The 22,208-nt window shown below is 34.6% G+C and overlaps 2 protein-coding genes across 3 annotated transcripts; both read right to left on the reverse strand.

The window, feature by feature from the left end:
* Window positions 1-299: 299 nt before the first annotated feature.
* Window positions 300-1,880, reverse strand: LOC132065428 (arogenate dehydratase 3-like). The gene has a single exon (XM_059458827.1). The coding sequence runs from the start codon at window positions 1,743-1,745 to the stop codon at window positions 456-458; it is 1,290 nt and encodes a 429-aa protein (XP_059314810.1). The 5' UTR covers window positions 1,746-1,880; the 3' UTR covers window positions 300-455.
* A 7,705-nt stretch (window positions 1,881-9,585) lies between these two features.
* On the reverse strand, window positions 9,586-21,820 carry LOC132065429 (nucleobase-ascorbate transporter 12). Of its 2 annotated transcripts, none has more exons than XM_059458828.1 (10): window positions 20,284-21,815; window positions 19,075-19,172; window positions 18,800-18,970; window positions 17,667-17,767; window positions 15,719-15,854; window positions 15,245-15,295; window positions 14,872-15,159; window positions 12,724-12,958; window positions 10,834-11,120; window positions 9,586-10,259 (listed from the first exon to the last, which is right to left on the reverse strand). In XM_059458828.1, exons 1-10 carry the CDS (start codon window positions 20,840-20,842, stop codon window positions 10,038-10,040), a joined length of 2,148 nt encoding a protein of 715 aa, XP_059314811.1. In that variant the 5' UTR covers window positions 20,843-21,815; the 3' UTR covers window positions 9,586-10,037. The 2 variants fall into 2 exon arrangements, with proteins under 2 accessions (XP_059314811.1, XP_059314812.1); XM_059458829.1 differs by having other exon boundaries at window positions 10,122-10,259; window positions 10,774-11,120; window positions 20,284-21,820.
* Between the last annotated feature and the right edge of the window lie 388 nt (window positions 21,821-22,208).

Below are 22,208 nucleotides of genomic sequence, written 5' to 3' on the forward strand. Positions count from 1 at the left end.
CACAAACTGCTATTCTTTTTTAAAAACTTCAAGATAAAAAAAAAAAACATTTTCTAAAATAAACAGATTTCTAAAGTTCGGCCAAACATAACAAAAAAAAAAGGTGTCAAACTAAACAAGTAAAAGTGTCTACCAAGCTATTCTATCAAAAACAGTTAAACATTACAACGTAGAAAATTGTAAAGTTGATTTCATCTCAAATTGGAAAAACCTGAGTATTAACAACTACACATTCACAAGGATTATTAACATTTGCCAACAAATTACCTTCAAGTTTCAAGGTAAAACGAAACAAAACCTCCACAAAATCAACTATGATAAATAAAACAAACCTAAAATAAAACATATTCAATGTAATTTAATTTAAATGGTCTTTACTATTTCCAAAGAAGGGAAAAAGTAATTACAAAATAGATTTTAAAAAAAAAAACGTAATTATCTTTTTTCCTTATTAGTTAATCTTCACGAGAAGGACACCATGGAGTCATATCCATAGGATAACTTCCCAAAACCCTTAAAAAGGACGTAAACTCCTGAACTTCAGCCAATGCATTTTGTGCTCTAACATCAGCCATTGATGCGTCAAAATCCACATAAAACATATACTCAAAATGCTTAGCTGTTCCTACATTCGCATCATCAACCAATCTGATCGGACGGTTACGATGTGGCCTTGACTCAATCTTCGTTAAACTGATATTCCTAAACGCAAATGCAGATAACACTTTAAATAGCACACTCATTCCTTTATTGTGTGCAAATACAATGCTCGTTTTGAAAGGTCTATCTGTTCGTGGAATTATCGGTTCACGCGCTAACATAACGAAGCGCGTGACGTTACTCGAATCGTCTTGTATTCCTTCGGCTAAGATTTGTAAACCGTATAGATCAGCCGCGCGTGCTGATGCAATCGCGGCTGTATCGCGTAAATTGTTTGCGGCTATATATTCCGCTGCTCCAGCTGTATCATCGACTGCCTCACGTGTAACGTTTAAACCGAGTTTTGTGAGAGTTAGCTCGCATTGAGCTAAGGCTTGTGGATGACTTATAACACGGTTGAGATATTCTTTGCGAACTCCAGGAAGTGCTAGTAAACAGTGATTAACAGGGAGCTGAACTTCACCTACTATGTGGAGACGATGACGGAGAAGGAGATCGTAATTACGGTGAATTGAACCACCTAAAGAGTTCTCTACGGGTAGAACTGCACGATCAGCTATCCAGAGTTCAACTGCTTGAAAGGCGACCTCGAATTGATCACAAGGTATGGCATCACATTTAGGATAAGCTTTACCAGCTGCAGCTTCGCTGTATGCTCCTGGTACGCCTTGATAGGCTACTCGGAGCTGTGCGCCGTGCATCGGCGCTGGGGAGAGGTCAGTGATTGTTGTTGTTACAGGCTTGGGAACGAGATCGCTGATGCGATCTCTTTCCAATGTCGCTTTATGACCGTTAACGGCGGTGATGTTGTTGTTATTGCTGTTCTCAGCGTTAACGACTTTACTCGCTAAAATTGCACACGAACTCTGCCAGTCGGCTCGGCTCGAGCCGACGGAGTTGTTGTAGCTCGTCGGAGCAAAGTTACCGTTAGTTTTAACGGTGTTTGTGGCGGCGTTGACTGAGTCAAACCGGTTGCCGCATCGGATAATGAGGCGATTCGGGTTGACCCGAATTGGCTGTATCCTCGTTCGGGTTAAGGATTTGAGATTTATACTCGATGATGATGATGGAGTAAGGGATTGCATTTTGCTGGGGGGTAAAATGTAATTAGTCTATAAAATTAGGGGGGTGAAATTGAGAAAGAAGGAAAAAAATTATACTGCTATTTTGGTTTGAAGCTTGTACAGTTCTCTTGTGAGAAGGTCCAAGCTGAGAAATGAAGGAGATGGAAGGGGTATTTATATATTTGGGGGTGGTGGGTGAAGGAGGTTTGGTCAATATATCACCTACCACTATTTTCTCTTTTTTTTTTTTTTTTTTTTTTTTGTAAGTTTTAAAATAATATGTGTATTTTATTATTATACATAGTAGTAGTTATAATATACGATACATAAAGATACACGCACGTTTCAATCTAGATATCCACACATATACATGTGAATTTTGTAGTATGGTTTCTTTCAATAAGATAGAGACAACTAGGCAACTGTACTTATTCTTACTCCCTCTGTCCCAATTTATGTAATGTAATTTCTTTTTTAGTCTATTCTAAAAAGAATGATACGTTTCTATAATTAAAAATAATTTAGCTTGAAACTTCCTGTTTTACCTTAATGAAATTATTTACAATCATACAAATATATATTGCTTGTTCTAGACCACAAGTTTCAAAAGTCTTCTTTTCTTTCTTAAAATTCGTATTTAGTCAAAATATATCACATAAATTAGGACTGCGGGAGTAATATTCTTTCTTTTTCTGTATATTATTCAAAATTTGTATAATCTTAATATTTTTTTCTTTTTCTGTATATTATTCAAAATTTGTATAATCTTAATATTTTTTTTCTTTTTCTGTATATTATTCAAAATTTTTATAATCTTAATGTTTTTTCTTTTTCTGTATATTATCAAATTCTGCAAGGGATTTAGGCCAAGAAGGAAAGTAATTGGAGAAGGCTGAAATTGTTCTGCACAGACTGCACTAGTAGAACTTCATTTTATACAATATTTTTCCAAACAAACTTAACAGGTTCACACCAACCTAATGAATGCATAGCACATGTTTTAACTTATTTGTTTGGTAACTAATTTTTTATTACTAAATTATAATTACTTAATACACATTTTGATAAGGTTTAATCATCGAATTCCCACAAGGTAAAATTCCTATTTGGATGATCAGCCACGATGGAATTGAGACGACCTCAGAATTCCGCCAAGCTAATAGCTGGAGATTTCAAACAATGGGGGAAAGCTCGATCCAACATCATGGGTGGATGTAGCTTTAAGCTACGGGTTTACATGAACTCATAACTTTCGGCATATAATGTAGATATATATATAATTCAACTAAAATATCAAAAAAAAAAAAAAAACCCTGAACCGATAATTTTAATAGTATGATAGTAGGTTAAAAGTTGATCCCATTAAATTTAAATTGTAGTTCACCTCTAGAGCAAGTAATATCACGTGAGCAGAGAAGTACAATGCCGTTTATAAAGTTATTTCGTTGAATGCAAGATCATGACAAGACTGAGAAAAGGAAGGTTAAGTGTTTTCTATTGAAAAAATTATTCTGAAGCTCTAACTCAATTCTGATTAAAAGTGATGAGATTCTAATCATCCCATCACACATCGGAGTGTTTTACCATCAACTATGAAAACGATGGGTATAACTTAACTTTTATTTTTAGGTAACTTAAAAAGAGAAAAGAAGGGGAAATGTTGCCAATTCTTGCCCAAAGTCGATGTGGATGAGAATTTTTATCTGCAGGGCTTTAAAAATTAAAAAGGTAAATACATGAAGAAGTCAGGGGGTTCAACATCTACTATATCTATATAATAAAATAATTTTAAATTTGAAAATATACTGTAATTTTTCGCCGAAGGATTCGGATGAACCCCCTGGAGCTAACGTGGCTCCGCCCCTGCCCAAAGCTAATACTTGTTAGTAATTTGTATCTGAAAAGAACAAACTTAAACAGAATCTGAAAAAAAATTCAAAAACGAAAAAACCAGAAGAACAGTCTATGAAAAATATTTACAGGAATTAAATAGAGCCCACTGAATGCACAGTGTGTCCTTAAGGAAATTATTCCCCTCAATGTACCCGAGGTTGTATGTAATATATCCTTCCAGCATAGAACGATTTACTCACCGTAGTAGCGGTACTGCAAACTTTGGTGACAGCGAACCACTTGAAGGCTGTAAAATCACACGAGAATTTTATGAAGTGCAAAAGAAGAAGATTAAAGAATTCAGAAATTTCGTAAGGAAAAAATTTGAGGACGAACGAAATTTATAGCCATTGAAACACTGGTTCTGAATTCTTTTGCAGCCTTTCAGAGGGCAGGAAAATTAAAAATAATCCTGGAAAGCAAATGGGTTAGACGTGCGGATCCGGGTCAGAATTTGGATAATTAATTAATAATTAACTAAATAATTAAAACTAAATAAATTTGATCCAAAAAGATTATCAATCAATTCATTTAATCAAATCCAAATCCAAAGCCAAGCAACGACGATAGCACAAGGGGAGGTCATCTTCTCAACTCTTTATGAGCTGAAAGATGTGTTTCTCTATATAAGCACAAGAACTTTTCTTTCCACTACTAATGTGGTAGAAATGCTTTTTTCATAAAAGGAATAATTTTAAATTTTCATTTTCCCTCCATATTTTCTTCCTTCCATTTCCCATTCAACTAAGCAAATCCCCATCAGGCCATGTCACAAGCTTTCCAAATCATCCACTATTCGGCCGACAAACGAAAAACTGTAGTTTGCTTGGCCAATTTTTTTAAACGTTTCCAAAAAGAAAAGTATTTATTTTAGAGAATAAATAGGTTTTGATGAAGAAATAAGTAGTTGTTAATAGTTCGGAAAATTGAACTAACCGACAAACATATTACCAATCAATTGTGGAGGTGGAATGTTTCACCAAGGAGATTTATCATCCACTATATATTCAATTAAGAATGATAATTTTGTGTATATAATGTGATTTACTGGAGAAAAGAATTCGGATTAACCCCTGCCAGCCAATAAAACATGGGGTAAGCTTTTTTCAGAAGAAATGTACGCGTAAAAGTTATCCACGCTTGGCTCCGTATTGCTTTTAATCAAAGATTAAATCGTGGAATTGAGAGTTTTTAGTTTCCTTCTTTTTAATAATGACAAAACTAAATGGTGTTTCTAATTTATCTCAACTAAAAACGTTTGCAGAACAATAGGATAAATAAAGGAAATTTATTGATAAAAACTAAGAGGAAGACCCTCTCTATAACGAGAGAGGTAGGCAAACATGAGTTTAGAGCCATCTCGATTCGAAATACATTTGAACTTAGTGGTTCTTTGACCTTTGTTATTAGTCCTTGGAAATTTCAAGCACATCTTTTAGGGCAGGTAAAGGTATCTGATACTTATTTTAATCTGGGACTAGATTAATTCAAATTCGAGTCGGAAATCTCACTTTGGAGAGGTAAAGTACTCACTATGAAAGGTAACCCTCTATTTTATGGGCTCGAATCGATATATTTTGTAAAGAATGAAGGGGTACCTATCACCCCATCATTATCTTTGGCGGTTACCTGTTTGTTACCTTTTGAATTAAAGTACACTACAAGAGAACATGGAATTAGCTACGGCATTTATCATTAATCCCTAGCTAATCCGTCGCTAAATAGCTCCTCGCTAATTAGATTTTCTTATAATCCGTCGCTAATCCGTAGCTAAATGCTATTAGCATGGGATTTTGCTGTTTAGCTACGAAATTTTATCTGTCGCTAATTCCATGTTCTCTTGTAGTGGTAGTGACAAGCCGAGTATTACATCTACATGGGGAGAAGCAAAGCTACATAGACAACTTTGATTTCCTCTTGTCCGCTTTCTTTCTCATGGCAATGCCCAACAAAACAGTTAAGAAATCTACATGGGATTTTATCAAGAACATCAGTTTCTTAAGTCGATCTTCAGTTCGATCAATTGGACCCGACCGCTTGTTACTATAGTAACTTATTTATTTGTTCACTTCTTCAAATATTGACACTCCTACAAAAAATCCTACATACGCCACCTATTTCTTGATATTTCTATATACTTCATGATATTTAATTCTACCTGTCAATTTTAAGTTGATATTTTCTAGTAACATTGATGCTTGATGTCAGTACTGGGAAATAGATAGGTCTGTATGTATGCAAGTCTGGTTTAGAACCATAAATTTATATCACGTCTAAATCATTTCTCTTACTTCTTGTTTCATGTCCTCCATGTAGATATCAATGAAAATCTAAAACGAGGAAAAGCATAGAGGAAAAGGCAAAAAGAAATATCACTAACTGTATAAGATACTTTGTGTATAAGAAAGGCGGATTCATAATTTAAATTTTATGAATTCAATCTTTAAAATTCGTACAAACTTACTATATATTTTTTAAATTATGGGTTCAACTCTACTACTTGTTGCAACTTTAGTGAATTTTTACACATAAATTTATATTCCGTATAAAATATCGAGTTCACCTAAACCCGATACCATAAAGTTGGTATAGATAGTTACTTAGAATGAATTTGACTTTTATGTTCTGAAATTGTGTTATCCACTTATTTTCGATATTAATTAATTTCGGGATAAGATGCGAATTATTTTATACAACTTTTGGCGATGAGTATTAATTAGTCTCGGAATTATATTATTTCACCATTTGTGCTAAAATGGTGGGATTACTATCTCATAAAATGTGAAGTAAAATAATCTCATGATATATTTCAACTCATGACATATTCTTACTTACCTCATCTCACGTAGCAAACGACTCCTAATATCTATCATATTCAGGTAGGTGAGTTAAGACTTTAGGGTTGCATTAGAATTAGTTCCTTGAATGTAGATGCTTAAATTAAACTCTATTAATCTAGAAAAATACGTGTTCAATTTGTAGTAAATAAGATTTAAATATCTCCTTTGTGGTTATTTACGGATTCTGACACGTTTACAACCCAAAAAAAAAAAAAGAAGAAGAAGAAGAAGAAGAGGCATTGATGTGATTGGTAATGATTACTGCCTTCCTCCAAAAAATACTTGTAACTTTTTGCTTACTAAGAATTAATTAATTTCACTCATCTTTAAAGCTAAATCATATTAGAATAAATTAATATTTTAAAACTACAATATAAATATTTGAGAACAATATGAAAAGTACATTAAGTTGTAATTCTCATGTAGTATGGTGATAAAACACATATTAAAATATTAATCAAAGTTTATATAATTTAACTGATATGACAAATATTTTGGAAGGAGGGAGTATTTTAACATAGAAAATTACACTCTGATTAACAAGGATGGAATAATAATTTAACAAGGAAAACAAGGGATCTGGCAGAACATTTGTTTCTGTTTTATCTTCGAATCGGATATTTTCGACATTCTTCGTATGTTCTTTCTTATTCAAAAGGTCAAGTTGAGTTGTTTTCCTAATAGAATTTCTTCACTATTCACTTAGTGTAGAAATTAAAGGATTTGTCATATTCATTAAAGCTATTTAGATATGTGATAAATGATTATGTGAGCCGAGTTTACAGCAAAATAATTTATATGATTAAGTAATTTAATAAAGTGAGAATGAATCTATATCTATATATAATATAAAGCTAGGCATGGATAAGGTGATGTAGCAACTCTCAATAGCTAAGGATCCTATTTATCTTTTTTCTCATTTTTTTGACCATTTTCCTTACTTCTCTATTTATTTTACTAAATAATTGGATTAACAAAAACCACATACATTAAATACCCCTTTGCAATAGCACAATCCACGTACAACTGTGCAGTAAATCCCAAATAACCCACTGATCAGATAATTATTGCTACGTTAAGTAAAACTGTTTTTCGCTGGAAATTAATCATGGACAATTCATACATTTGCCTCTTGATATTCTATATTCTGCCTTATATATATCTTCTTATTCTTTTGTTGTTTTGGGTATGCTATTCTTCATGTATTGTGCCCTATCTTTTTGATTGTGGGCCAAAACAATTTAATATTTTTTCACCGCGCGCAAGGTATCTAATTTTCTTATAATTTCCATATTTAGATCGCTTAATTTTATTTATACTGATAATTTATTTGCTCTTCTTAATTTTTTTAGCTCGATCTTCTCCTTGGTCATTGTTTTAGCTACGTAATTAATTCGTATTCTTTGTTCGATTTTCTTTGTTTTGGTAGGTGGTTAATTGGAGATGTGATAAACTGTCAAAGAATAAAAAATGTTTAAGCAATGTGACTAATTCGTTTTCTTTGTTTGGTTTTCTTTGTTTTGGTAGGCGGTCTTTGATATGAGATAAACTGTCAAAGAATAAGAATTGTTTTAGCTACGTAACTATTCTTTCTTTGTTTGATTTTCTTTGTTTTGGTAGATGGTTATTGAAGATGTGATAAACTGTCTAAGAATAAAAACGCGGGTTATTGAAGATATGATAAATTGTAAATAAGAACGCAATTAGCTGATTATTTCTATCATTATCATTATTTTTATCATTATTTCTTTCATTGTCATTATTTTTGCGTGTGAGAAGGTTTGGTTTAGTATTAATAGATAATGTCAGTAAAATTAAATATTAAACAAAACTAGGCTACCATTTAGGCTTGCATTACCAGACTGTTAGGTTATCTTTTTTTTTCCCTTGCTTCTTCATCACTTTTTTTTTTCTCCATTTAAATTAACATATATTTGATTTAAATGATTAGGTTCATATTCGATCTTGATGTTTCTCAATATTCTTTCAGTCAAAAATTCATATATAGATTATCTAAAGAATCATGAAAAATGTTTTAAGTGAAATATTAAAATCTATTTATATTTTATTTAATTTTTATGACTGCGCGAAGTGCGGACAAGTATCTTTTAAGTTAATTAACCTTGGTTAAGTCCTAAAAGCCTATGTAAAAACACATGTCATTAATCTATTGGCTTGATATAAACATTGGGTGCAAATATTATCTTTGCATAATACCAAAGCAATCTCACAAAAGAGAATGAGTAAATATTACTTTTAGAAAAACGTTTTGTAGATATTTCAAGCCTCCAGTGATCTTCTTCATTTTTTTCAAGCACTTCTCTTATGGCATATTCTAACATTGATAATATATTTAATGGTCGACCCCATGAAGTTAAAAATTTTGGATCCATTTATATTGATTTTAAAGGAGAAGCATGCACATGGTCACGTTCTGCTATGTTTTTCTATAATTTGCTGCAATTGCGGACATGATACATCATGTTTTATAATATAAAAAGAGGAATTATTTGTGGTTTTGTACTATAAAGTTTGTATAAACACTAATTAAACAAAAACATTGATTGTGTTGTCTGCAACGTTACGCCAAAACATTTTCTTCTTAATTTTCTATTAAGTACTTAAACCTAACTTATAATCACGTGTTTTTGTTTATATAATTATGGTAAGTGCTTATTTAATAGTATTATTATCATGTACAGTTGTACACATGTTATTAACTTACTATGCTTAGATATCTAAATTAAACGCATATTATCTTGTTTGCTGGTGTCTTACATCCCCACTTGAACTTGGTGCTTTATGTTTAAACAGCCATGATATAATTTGCTTGTTACTTTTGCATTAAATATTAAACTGCTGAAAAAAGGATTTTTAAGTTATAGTCAATAAGCCTTTATAACAACATTTCACTATAACAGCCTTTATAACAACATTTCACTACAGCCTTTATAACAACATTTCACTATAACAGCCAGTAGAATGTGAGTCTCCAAAACCCGATAACGTAGGTTCAAATCCTACAGAGGCGTGATTTTTTCGCAATTTCAATTTGACTTCCTATGCCCGTGAGTTAAAAAAGGAGGTAATAAAACAAAGATGTTAATTAATTGACTGTGCAAGAGAGCTGATGATTAAACACTATTTTCCAGAGTTTCAACTCACATTAGTGTAACAAAAAGAATAATATTAATCTCATATGATACATACATGGCTCCAAATTAACCCTCTTTCAAGCTCATATAGCTGAATTAACCCAAACAAATCTCTCTACGCTGCAGAAAGCCAAAACAAACAAAAAAAACAGAGAAATAGGTCCACCTGGACATTTCAGCTAAACTACATACAGTTTATACAAACATATTACACAAAATGCCCCCAAGTCCTCAAAATGTACATAAGTATCTCCTCTCTATAACAACTACTCTTTCGACCAACTCACATCGTGTGGAGAAGTCATAATTTACGCATTGCCTCGTGAATGTGAGACACTCTTTTTAAGGTCATATTGATTTTTCCCGCGAGACTTCCCTGAGGAGCTTGTAAAAAATGTTGCTGGCTAACACTAGAGCAACGGGCATTATAGTCCAACCCATTTCACCCATCTGAAGAGTTTGCCAACTCGGAATGGCAACCTGTAGTCTTTGGCTACAGCTGACTCTCTTTTTGCTGTCTCGGGATCAGACCAAACGTAGACCCCACGCTCCTGTCGACCGCCTGGCACGGTGTTGTCGAGGATCACAGCTACCAAGAATGCTATCACCATGTGAAGTGATAACAATGTATTCAAAACGTAGTTTAGCTGCAAAAGAAGTATTTTTGCAGAGTCAGGACCGATTAAAGAGAACTTTAGTTCATGTAATTTAAGTCGAGTTTTAAACCAAAATTGTCCCTTCTTGTATGAGTAGGTCTATTTTGGTCCTATAAATATAACCTTGAGCATCTTTAGTCCCTTAAGTTTGCTAAAGTGGAGCACCTTTGGTTCAACTAGCAGAATGAACTTAAAAACTTAACAGTGACTAACAAAAAATACGGCAAAAATTGACCGACTTTCGCACCAACCGAAAAACTGACTTACTTGGTCGGTTTGATCCCAATACAATTTTAAAATAAAACTGACTGAGCTCGGTCAATTTTCGCAAAAAAAAAAAAAATGGGAAAACAAAAACCAACTGAGCTCGATTTTTGCCGTGTTTTTTGGTAGTCAAGGTTAGTTTTTTAGTCCATATTGTTAGTTGGACCAAAGGTACTCCACATTAAAAAACTTAAAAGTGACTAAAGATGCTCAAGGTTTTATTTGAAGGACCAAAATATACCTACTCCCATAGATAAGGGACAATTTTGGCAAAAACTCTGATTCAGTCGAAGATGCATACCCCTCCAAAACTGGTTTGGATCGGACCGTGAGAAGCCACGACATATGGTTGAAAATAACTCGGAACTGGCAAGTTGCTGTTCGGAGAGATGCCATACTGCTGGAAGTAGGCTGGTACAGAAAGGGATAGGAATAAAGATAGGCCAACTATGATAATGTTCCTTGAGCTTCCTGCTTCACTATAGCGTAAATTTGACAAGCCGAGAGCGGTAAGCATTGTCCACATAAAACATAATAGGCCTGCGACGATGACATCTGGTATTGATGCAATAAAGCCTCCTACTTTACCTGTTTGCATGTGTCAAAAGGAGCATGTTACATTACATTGCCATGACAAATAGGTGACTGAATATATGCAAATAGGTATTATACAGAGAATGTCAAAGTGAAGTTTTGCATAAATTACACCAGTACATGACTTTTCAGGGTAAAATTGGAACACATGGGATATCTGCAATTTTGAGCTGCATTCTTTAACATGGAATCTAATCATTTGTTGTTCATGTTTACAGTGAATAGTTTTTGATAGTCAAAGATTACTAATGAAATCTAAAGCATATTCACTCTTACCAACAAGGCAGTAATGCTGCGGCTTCGGCATTAGCAATGTCCTGACCAAATACTAGCCAAAAAGGATTTTTTATAAAGGAGAAGATATCATTTCTTGTGGATTTTCCTTTTCTAGACCAATAAATCCCTTGTGTTAGCTGGCCCAGCCCCGGTTGGTGCAAAGGTACGACTTCCAAGACTCGGAGGAATATAGGTCCGCCTCTCTACCCTCCTCCCAATTAAACACCAAACTCATGGTATTTGCCTACATATGATAAACCAAAGGTCTTGTCTTCTTTTAATAACCAAGAAATCCCTTGACTTAGCTGGCCCAACCCTGTTGGAGCGCAGGTTCTGAACTCGAGGGAGTATCTGTCCGCTCCTAAACTTCTTCGAGATCTTCTTTAATATTGGTAAACATAATTCTCTTCTCAATGCTGTAGGATGTGGGGGTGGGAGAGGAGGGGGTCCCCAGCTACTCAGGACAATGAATCATGATAGAATTGACATAATCAGGTTGATCCATTATAAAAAAATAATCAGGTTGATCCATTATCAAAAAATAATCAGGTTGATCTAGCCCATAACCTTGAGGAGGTAGTTGAAATTTTAGGCGTAAATGAGACAAACCCAAAAACTGAAGGGTGTAATCCATATCTAACCCTTAGAAGAATAATAGCTTCGCTATTTCCACGTACTCGGAGAATATATATAAAGAACAAGTAGAATTAACTCTGAAAAATTCATCACCTTCAGGTAGTTCTATAATCTCTAGAACATGATGTATGAGAGAGGACTACATATTCATAAAATACCTCACTTTATCAAAGATTATGTATGAGAGGGGACTAGATGTATAATTTACAAAAGGTAACATCCAAAAGTTCTTCTCAAATTGGCAAACATAGTGAAGCATATCTTACAGCAACAACAACAAACCCAGTGTAATCCCATAAGTGGGGTCTGGGGAGGGTAAGATGTACGCAGACCTTACCTCAACCTTTATGGGGTAGAGAGGCTGTTAACGATAGAAGCATATCTTACAGCAATGGTTAATAAATATGAAAATTTGTGAATATTCATAAGCAAAGGGATGAAAAATGCACATCTCAAGTAATTGAAGGTTAAATGTGCTTAGTTCAGATATCACAAGGACTAACGTTAAAATTTACTTATAACTAGGGGACCAAAAGTGATATTAACCTTATATTCTACCTCCTGAGCTGAAACATGTTTTAATTTGTGGTAGTTGCGAAATGCTAACAATTTTTCAGAAAGACCTGCCTATGAGGGATATTTATGCAAATGTTATAAATTCATAAGGTCACCTGAAGAAGCATACCTATCAAAGAAAGGGCAATTAAAACACATGCCCCCACTCCGATCGCTCTGCGGCTTCCCATTTTGGTAACAGCAATCGTGTGCACATTTTCAGTTAAAGTTGCAGAACCAGTTCCTGTGCCCCATAGACCAGCCAAGAGGCTACAAAGACCTTCCAGACCAATTCCTCGACTTAAAACACCAGGTGTTGGCGGTCTGGATGCAACCAACAATGATGATGCATGATATGACCCAACCTAAAAGTTAACATAATTGTTAGAAAAAAAATGATTGTTCAAAACTCCATTCTATGTATTGTCCAATATTTGAGATGAGAACTAATAAACCAAGAGGCAGTCCCAGAAAAATACGTCAATTTTACAAGCTTGGAACATTGAGAACATATTTAAAGCAAGTATCCGAGTGTGTCTGAAAGCAAAAAGTGCAAAAACCGACAATGTTTGCTTTAAGCAAAAACTGAGAAGTAATGCACACACTTTCCGAAGTGAGGCACATATTTTTTTGTTTGATCAAGTAATAAGAATTATCTAATACATATTAATTTAGTACTTAAAACATCCAATATAGAACTATACCAATATTATCCAACAACTAAATATTAAATGTCATCAAAATGTTAATTTAATAAGGAAAGAAAGAGATAGCTTTACTGCAAATCCATTTTCAATTTCAATTAACCAACATAAAAAACAGTTATTTGTAGCATTGAATTTTATATTTAATTACTTCATTACCTATACAAAGAGAGTAGAGAAGAGGAAAGGAAATGCATATATCATATTAGAAAGACAAGAAAAAGAGAATCATCATTTCAAGAGGAAGAAAAACAAAAGATAGAAGGAAATTTTAAGAACAAAAACAGAGAAACAGAAGTAGTAGAGGAAACTGGAAAAGGTATTACAAACTCAAAGAAGAACAAGAAGAGATGCAAGGACAGAGAGAACATTGAAGTTTACATCGAGAGAAATCCCAGTGGCTAGTACTCAAACAGGAAAATGCCTTTTATCCCCTTCCTTTTTCATCATTTATAGCCAATTCAAGGAATTGAACACCTTTGATTGATATCACTTTACACCTCACTAACCAAGGTGCATCACTTTACTCATGAGGCAATCCTCGCTTCATATCGCTCGATCTCTTGATTTCTAATAACGCTGAGTATACCCTTTAGTTCCTATCCCCAACATCAAGTTAAACTGAACACAAACTCTACCATTTTGAAATTTCACTAGACCAAAATTTAGAAAGAGAGAGATATCGATAAAATAACCTGAGCCTTGCTGATGTCCTTTAAGAAATGAGGCTAAGTGCATTCAAATGACGATGACAGTTACTTCATAGGCAAGAGGAACTTAGTCTTGAGAATCAACCTAACAAAATATTTTTACCCAACTAAGATATCAAGTCGTAGCTTAGGGTGGTCTATTCGTTCAGTTCCAAAGAGTTCGCTGGCTGGGGCAAGGGAGAACACAGATTTCCAACAAGTCCGAGTAAATAATTGGATAGCTGCGTCTTAAACTTCACTTAGGGTCTTACTATTTCAGTGACCTCCCTGAAGAGTTAAAATTCTTCTTGAGCATTACATTTTCCTCGAGTTGGCTCAAGGCACAGACAGTGATACAAATGAGTTGAGGTCTATATTAATGCCAGACAGCTCTTAAAATAAGTCTCAACTCTCAGCTCACAACATGACACTACTAAAAATGCAATATTTTAGGAGTAATTTGTTACAAGAGATAATTGCACTTTTCTCGATTACTCATGAGTTTTTGGTCCTTGTAATATTTGACGAAACGCATGTAACCTTCAATTAACTGATATGTATGTTTTTGGTCTCTTTACATAGGAAATACATGATTTTTAGACAATTTTTCGAACTATATTACACTTAAATATGGAGTAACATACTAACAGTACAGCTTAACGTAATACATAGAGAACTGAATGGTTTAGCACTTATCAAGTCATAAGTTGTGAAGATTCACAGTGACACAGCCAAAGAGAAAAGAGCACATATCAATTAATTGAAGGTTAAATGTGATTAACCAGAAATCACAAGGACCAAAATTAGAATTTATCAATATTTTGAGGGACTAAAAGTGCTAGTTAAAGATAAGAAAAATTAAAACTCAACAGGGAAACAACTCACCGAATCGACAGATGAAATTATGGATACCACACACATTACTAGAGCCATTTTCCAGCTGAAGACAGGCACACCCCATTGCAACGGATAAGGGAATCTAAACCACGGAGCAGATCTTAATGCATGTGAAGCATCAACACGACAGTGCTTCATCCTAGGGATATTCTTTCTGCAGTGGTCGGAAATTATATTTGATACTGGTACATTCACATCACAGCTTTTATAATTATATACTCCCACTTGGGTCAGAAGGAAAGCTACAGCCCATGTTATTGCTAGTCCCAAGGGAACCTGCACACGAACATGAATGCACGGGTTAGAGGATGGTGAACCAACAGAAAAAGAAAAGAAGATGAAAAGTAAACCACAGATTTACCGCGTAGATGAGAAACACTCGATGACCAAAGACAGATATCTTACGAAGGTACTGCACCATAAGAAAATATATCATTGAAGAAGTTAAGATATCATATACTTGCAAAAAGAAAATGCTAATCTGCTCCACTCAAGCAGAAAAAAAGGGATAATTACATTTTTGGACCGCTCAAAAGAATAATAGCCAGCAAACGTATAGGTTTTGTGTATTAAGTATAAATATACATACTGCGTACACAAAATATACATATAATATACATAATTAGTGTATAGGTTTTGTTTATTTTGATTAGCACCGTATTTAATTTCGGCCGACGGGCCAAAAATGAAAAAAGACCCAAAAAAATGGAAAACGATGTGACCAGAGTGAACAAATACAGCAAAGTGCCAAATAAGCGCAAAATAAGGCATTTCAGCTGTATTATAGTATAGGATACAGGAAAGAAATCTAAACAAGAACTTGTGGGTTACTTACAAGAGAGAAAATAATAACTAACAATATCTGCACTGCTCCAATTTCAAGGCATGTACCAATTTGTGGGAAACCATAACTGTAGAATGAAAGTCCAACAGCAGCAACAGTAGGAGCCACAACCACAGGATTGATCAACCTAGACCAGAAAAGGGCAAATCAGTGTTTGGATTTGTACTTGCACACCTTCGTTGATCAAAAATAAGAATATTGAAAAATGAAAAAAGCAGGAAGCTCACAGTTAAACACAAAAGCCTCTACAGCACAAAAACAATGTTAGAAAGGTTATGCTAGAGAATGCCAAATAAAGGACAAGATTAATGAATGTTTCAGTGTGACATCATTCTATTAATTTTTTTTATAACTGTGGTGTTCGAATCATTCAATCATTTATTTCCTATGACCAGCATAAGTATAACTTAGAAAAAGAAAATTTAGTAAGACCTATATAAAGGAATTCCATAAAAAACAGTAATGACAAAGGGAGGAGCAAAAAGAAACAGAAGACTACGAGTGGACGTAAAATTTTCTACCAGACATGTTCTTCTAGAATAGTTTTGGCTCAACCGGAAAGGTAGTACAGCTCAGGATCTTTGGTAGGTGTATGTCACGAGTTGGAAACATGAATGGCATTTAAGTGAAGAATGGTGGAGGAGTGGGTCCATCACCCAAAGTTTCCAAGCTGAAACAAACAATTTCAAGGTCATCCAAAAAGGAGCAAAAAAAAGTTGTTCCCCCAAATTTTAAACATATACCAAAAGAAAGCGAAGTACAACTACACATCTTTCTAAGAGATTTGATATTTGTCTTATTCTTCAAAAGTATTCATGGAGGCAGCAGGGCTTTTAGTACCGCGTCAACAATCAGCTAATAAAGAGTATCTCAAATAGATGCAATTCTAAACTAAGGAAGTCAAGAGGATGGACTTTATTTCTTCTCCAAAATAAAGCGTGAAATCCAGCAGTCGAACATATATCACCATGTTTTCTTGTTCTGTTGCCATTATCCAATGACCCTAGCCAAGAAGTAGCTAAAGTGACCAAGCAAATATCATTTGTCTATAAGAACCAAACCTCTACTTGTAGGGGTAAGATATGCGGACACTCTACCCTCCCCAGACCCCACTTTGTGGGATTTCACTGGGTATGTTTTTGTAACCAAACCTCTACTTGTAAATTTTCCTCGTTCTTTGGTACCGCAATCTTAAAAGTGAGTCACATAGCTCTTCTTGCATATGATAAACCACATAGGACTCGAGAACTCACAAAGTGATAAAGGTCTACTTAACCTAGAGGAAGTAGTTGAAATACACCACATAGGACTCGAGAACTTATAAAGTGATTAAGGTCTACTTAACCTAGGCGAAATAGCTGTGGTGGATTGGTTATAAGAAGAACGACATTGCACACTAGGAGTTCCTTTCTTTGTCTGTTTTCCTGCTAACTAGAACTTCCTCTGTTAATATGTTACAGAAGGGGAATCAAGTCCATATGCCATCTTTATAGACTGGTACTCAAGATCTAAAGATTTGACTTTCAAGATTTTTAGTTAACAATGTGAAAGAAAATGATTGTGATTCAGTTAACACCCAACAGACCACTCCAGTGTAGTCACTTAAAACTAAATCAAGATTTCCCTAATATCATTCAACGTCATATAGCATCGTAAACACAGTGGGGCTATTGCTATATTTAAGCACAATAGAATGTTTGTAGGGCATACCTATAAAAGAAAAATAGAAGAAGAATGTACATAGGTCGCATTGATCTATTATCTACTGGTAGAATTTAACCAGAGCGAAGAGAAGAGTCTTAGCTGACAACCAATCTGATAATGCCATGAAACAATGTGATAATGAAAATATTAGCTGTGTAATTTTGAATGCATATATTGGCAGCACAGCATAACAACAGAGAAGAATACGTAAAAATGTCGGACAAGGATTTCTTACCTCACTAATACTGACATCAACCCACTGTATCCAAGAATTGCTTGAAAAGCTGAAGAAATTATTATAGCTCCCTGCAACTCTTTCATGATATGCTTGAAATTCTGCAGGTAGGAGACCTTCTTACTACTATGTTTTGACATAAACAACTACTTGAAAGACAAATTACATAACCAATAATAGTGCTACTGTTAAATTCAGTGATGGGACAAGAATCAAAGCTAAAGGACCAAGGCTATTTAGCCAAGAGAGAAAGAGAAACAGAAAACAAAAAAGAAAAAAAAAAGGGAGAGAAAAGAAGTTAGAGAGGGAAATGAAACTTTGTCTAATAAAATGCTTTAAGTCTAAGAGTTAAAAGTGCATCTGTTTCATATTCGCTTCTTGAAGAATATTGGGTACTCATGTAAGTTCCCTCTACAAACGATTTTCATTCGTAAAGAAGTGTTTTTTCATTTTTGTCTCACCGGCCGAAATTAATTACGCGCGCTAGCCAACATATATAAAACCTATACACTGATTATGTAAGTTATATGTATAATATATGTACATTTGTGTATACAACGTGTATATTGAATGTATATTTGTACTAAATATACATTTACCGCGTATTAAAATGGTAATTATCCCTAGAAACAAGCACTGCTTTGCTTATGAGGTACTTGAAGCCACACAGGTTATTGTATAATACTCCCTCCGTTTCAATTTATGTGAACCCATTTGACTGGGCACGGAGTTTAAGAAAGTAGAGAAGACTTTTAAACTTGTGGTGTAAAATGAGTCACATATATTTTGTGTGGCTATAAATCATTGCATAAAGGTAAATTGTTTCCAAATATAGAAAGAGGTCATTCTTTTTGGCAAGGACTAATAAGGAAATGGGTTCACATAAATTGAAACAGAGGGAGTAATTCATATCCCACTATCTACAGATAGAAGAGATGTGCTTCTAATCGTCAATAAAGTGCAGCATTTACTAAGTACTGAACCACAAATGCAATATCTAAAGCAGCATACTTCATTTTAGTTGGAAGAATCTGCCATTCAACAAGATTCTGGAAATGCAAAAACCACATATACACATGGATTCTCGCAAAGTACTACTCGATAACATAGCAAGAAGGAGCGTTGAAACATACATTTCCATTCAATCCCAAGAACTCTGGGGAGTGAATTATTGCAAGAGCAGGAGCAAGATAAACAAATGAAGGGCCCTGTATTAGAGGCAACCTCGAGCCAAAGAACGTATGCAACAGCGTTGTCACTCCTGACACAATGAGCACAGTGGAGACAACATTTGATGTATCCTCCTATAAGTACTAACTTTTATCAGTTCACGTCAGCTAAATAAAACAAAAATAATACCATATTAAACATAACATGAATAAGAACATAAAGAAAGTAAAGAACTCACATAGTTACCACCCATTGCTGGAACTATCACTAGCGGAACTAGTATCAACGACCCCAACATTGATAGATAATGTTGAAAACCATAGAGTCCAATAGGAACTGTAACATATGAACATACATCAGTAATTCCACTGTTAGACTAAAAGCTCAAATCTTTTCACATGAACAGGTGTAATTCATCTCAAAATTCTGACCTATGAGATTTAGCAATACCCAATATTGCAGTTGAATGCTCCAGCCAAAAAAGAAAAACAAAAATACAAACAAATGGCAACTCTTTTCGTACTAACAAGCAATCGAGTCAAAATGCTAGCTTTTTCGAATAAATTTCAGTTGAAATGTAGGCTGCCTGGTGCATTAGTTGAGGTGAGCACAAGCTGGAAAAAACAAGCATATTCATATAATGACGATCAACAAGCAATTCAGTGAAAAATGCTTGCTATCTTCGATTAACTAACATATTCAAAAATTCAGTTGAAATGTTTACTGCCAAGTTCACTAATCAAAAATCAGCTCACCAAGACCAGGAGAATCTCTAAGCTGTGGAAAAATAAGCATATTCATATAATGACAATCAACAAGCAATTCAGTGAAAAATGCTAGTAGCTTTTTTCGATTAACTAACATATTGAAAAATTCACTCGAAATGTTTACTGCCAAGGTCACTAATCAAAAATCAGCTCACCAAGACCAGGAGTATCTCTAAGCTGTGAAAAAACAAGCATATTCACATAATGACAATCAACAAGCAATCCAGTGAAAAATGCTAGATTTTTCAATTAGCTAACATATTCAAATAAAAAGGCAGTACTTTCACTGTTAGACTAAAGGATTAAATCTTTTCACGTGAACAAGTGTAATTCATCTCAAATTCGACCTAATTACATTTAACAACACCCAATAGTGCAGCTAAATGCTTGACCGGAGGGAACTGAAAATACAAACAAATATTAATTCATTATCCTATCAACAAGCAATTCAGATGAAAAATGCTATCTTTTTCCATTAACTAACATATTCAAATAAAAATTCAGTCATGAACTAGTCCAGGTGGGCACAAGTTGTGACAAAACAAGCATATTCGTATAACAACAATCATCGAGCAATTGAGTGAAAAAAATCCTAGCTTTTTGGATATAACATAATATTCAAATAAAAATTCAATTGAATTGTATACTTCCAAGTTCACTAATCAAGAAAATGAACTCACCAAGACCAGGAGAATCTCTAAGCTCATACTTCATATGTGAATGCCTAGACATAAAACCATCATCATCAACTATTTGTGGCAACACATCCACAGCCTCTTCATTATTCCTGGAAGCTCTTCGAGTCCCCGCAGCAGCTGCAGTAGCTGCAGTAGTACCCGCCGCAGCTGCAGTAGTAGTAGTACCAGCAGTATCAGTGGTAGTACCTACTGCTTGTCCATTAGTACTCTTAGGCACACCACCACCATCAGATTCTCTCCTTTTCCTCACAGGCTTATCTTTCTCACCCGTTGTTTCGCCATTCGCCTTCTCCTGTCTAGGTGGCCTAGCCCGACCCGCTTCAAGATCCAAATTCGGGTCGGAGTTTCTTCTCCGGGTCGAGTTCTGTTGAGGCTGTGGGGTTATCCCAATTTGCCCAGAATCACTAGCATTTGTCTCACCAGAGAATTTAGGGCGAAACCCGGTTTTCTTTGCCCAAGAAGATGGTGGCATTGCTGATGATTCCGGTGCGGGTGGCCATGGACCGGGTCGAGGACGCTTATTCGGGTCAGAGCTAGCCATTTTTTTGGTTTAACCCTATGAATGCATAGCTCAATAAACTACTAAACTATCCAAGAACAGATTTTTAGCCAAATGGGTGTCCAAAATGTGAACTAAAACAATACAAGAACAGATTTTTTAGCCAAATGGGTGTCCAAAATGTGAATTTTCTCAATAAAACTACTACTAAACTATACCAAGAACTAGTTTTTAGCAAAATGGGTGTCCAAAATGTGAATTTTCTCAATAAAACTACTACTAAACTATACCAAGAACGAGTTTTTAGCCAAATGGGTGTCCAAAATGTGAATTTTCTCAATAAAACTACTACTAAACTATACCAAGAACGAGTTTTTACCCAAATGGGTGTTTAAAATGTGAATTTTCTTAATAAAACTACTACTAAACTATACCAAGTAGAGATTTTTAGCCAAATGGGTGTCCAAAATGTGAGTTGGATCTAAGTTCTGGTTAGGGTTTTTCAAATGGGTCAGTTTTGATAACTTCAAGAACACCTAAAAAACACACACAAAGAAATGAAGTAATAATGGTACTTTACACAGAGTGTGGGTGTTTCTGTGTGAGAAAGATAATGTATAGCTCAATAAACTACATTCAACTGTCCAAAGAACTAAGTTTTAGCCAAATGGGTGTTCGAAAATGTGAGTTGGATCTAAGTTCTGGTTAGGGTTTTTCAACTTGGGTCAGTTTTGGTAATTTCAAGAACACCAAAAACACACACACACATTAAAAAAAAAAAAATCCAAATGGGTGTCCAAAATGTGAGTTGGTTCTAACTTCTGGCTAGTATTTGATAATTTCAAGAACACATACAGAGACACACAAAGCAATGGACTAGGGGGTACTAAAGAATGGTACTTTTTACACACAGTGAGGGTGTATGTGTGTGAGAGAGAAATATAGAAGTGTGAGAGTGAGAATTGTTAAGAGTGGTGGAGTTAACTAGATTTCTAGAGAGAGAAAGAGGATTGAGACAGAGAGAGAGAGACAGAAGACAACAAAAATAGAGACAGAATTTTAGAGAGACAAAACGGCGCCGTGTGGTTTGGTTGGAACCGCGTTTTGTTTGTGTTCTATACTAAAAATGATGTCACACACCTTATCCCTTTTGTTTTAACGTTCTTCTTGACGAGTACTTCTAGTAGTACTAGTGGGAAGAAGCAAATCTTTGTCTGGCGTCTTTTCATAAATTTAATTTTTGTAAGCTCTGATCATTAAATGATTTGAAATTTATGATTTAAAATAATATATAAATTTATACGGTGGTAAATCATTTTATTAGGAGTAAAATAAATAGCCAATAAACATTAGTATTAATATTGGAGAAAAAATATTAAGAACAACAACAATATTTATAATCAATGTA

The sequence above is a fragment of the Lycium ferocissimum genome, chromosome 7 (assembly GCF_029784015.1).
Source record: "Lycium ferocissimum isolate CSIRO_LF1 chromosome 7, AGI_CSIRO_Lferr_CH_V1, whole genome shotgun sequence".
Classification (NCBI taxonomy): domain Eukaryota; kingdom Viridiplantae; phylum Streptophyta; class Magnoliopsida; order Solanales; family Solanaceae; genus Lycium; species Lycium ferocissimum.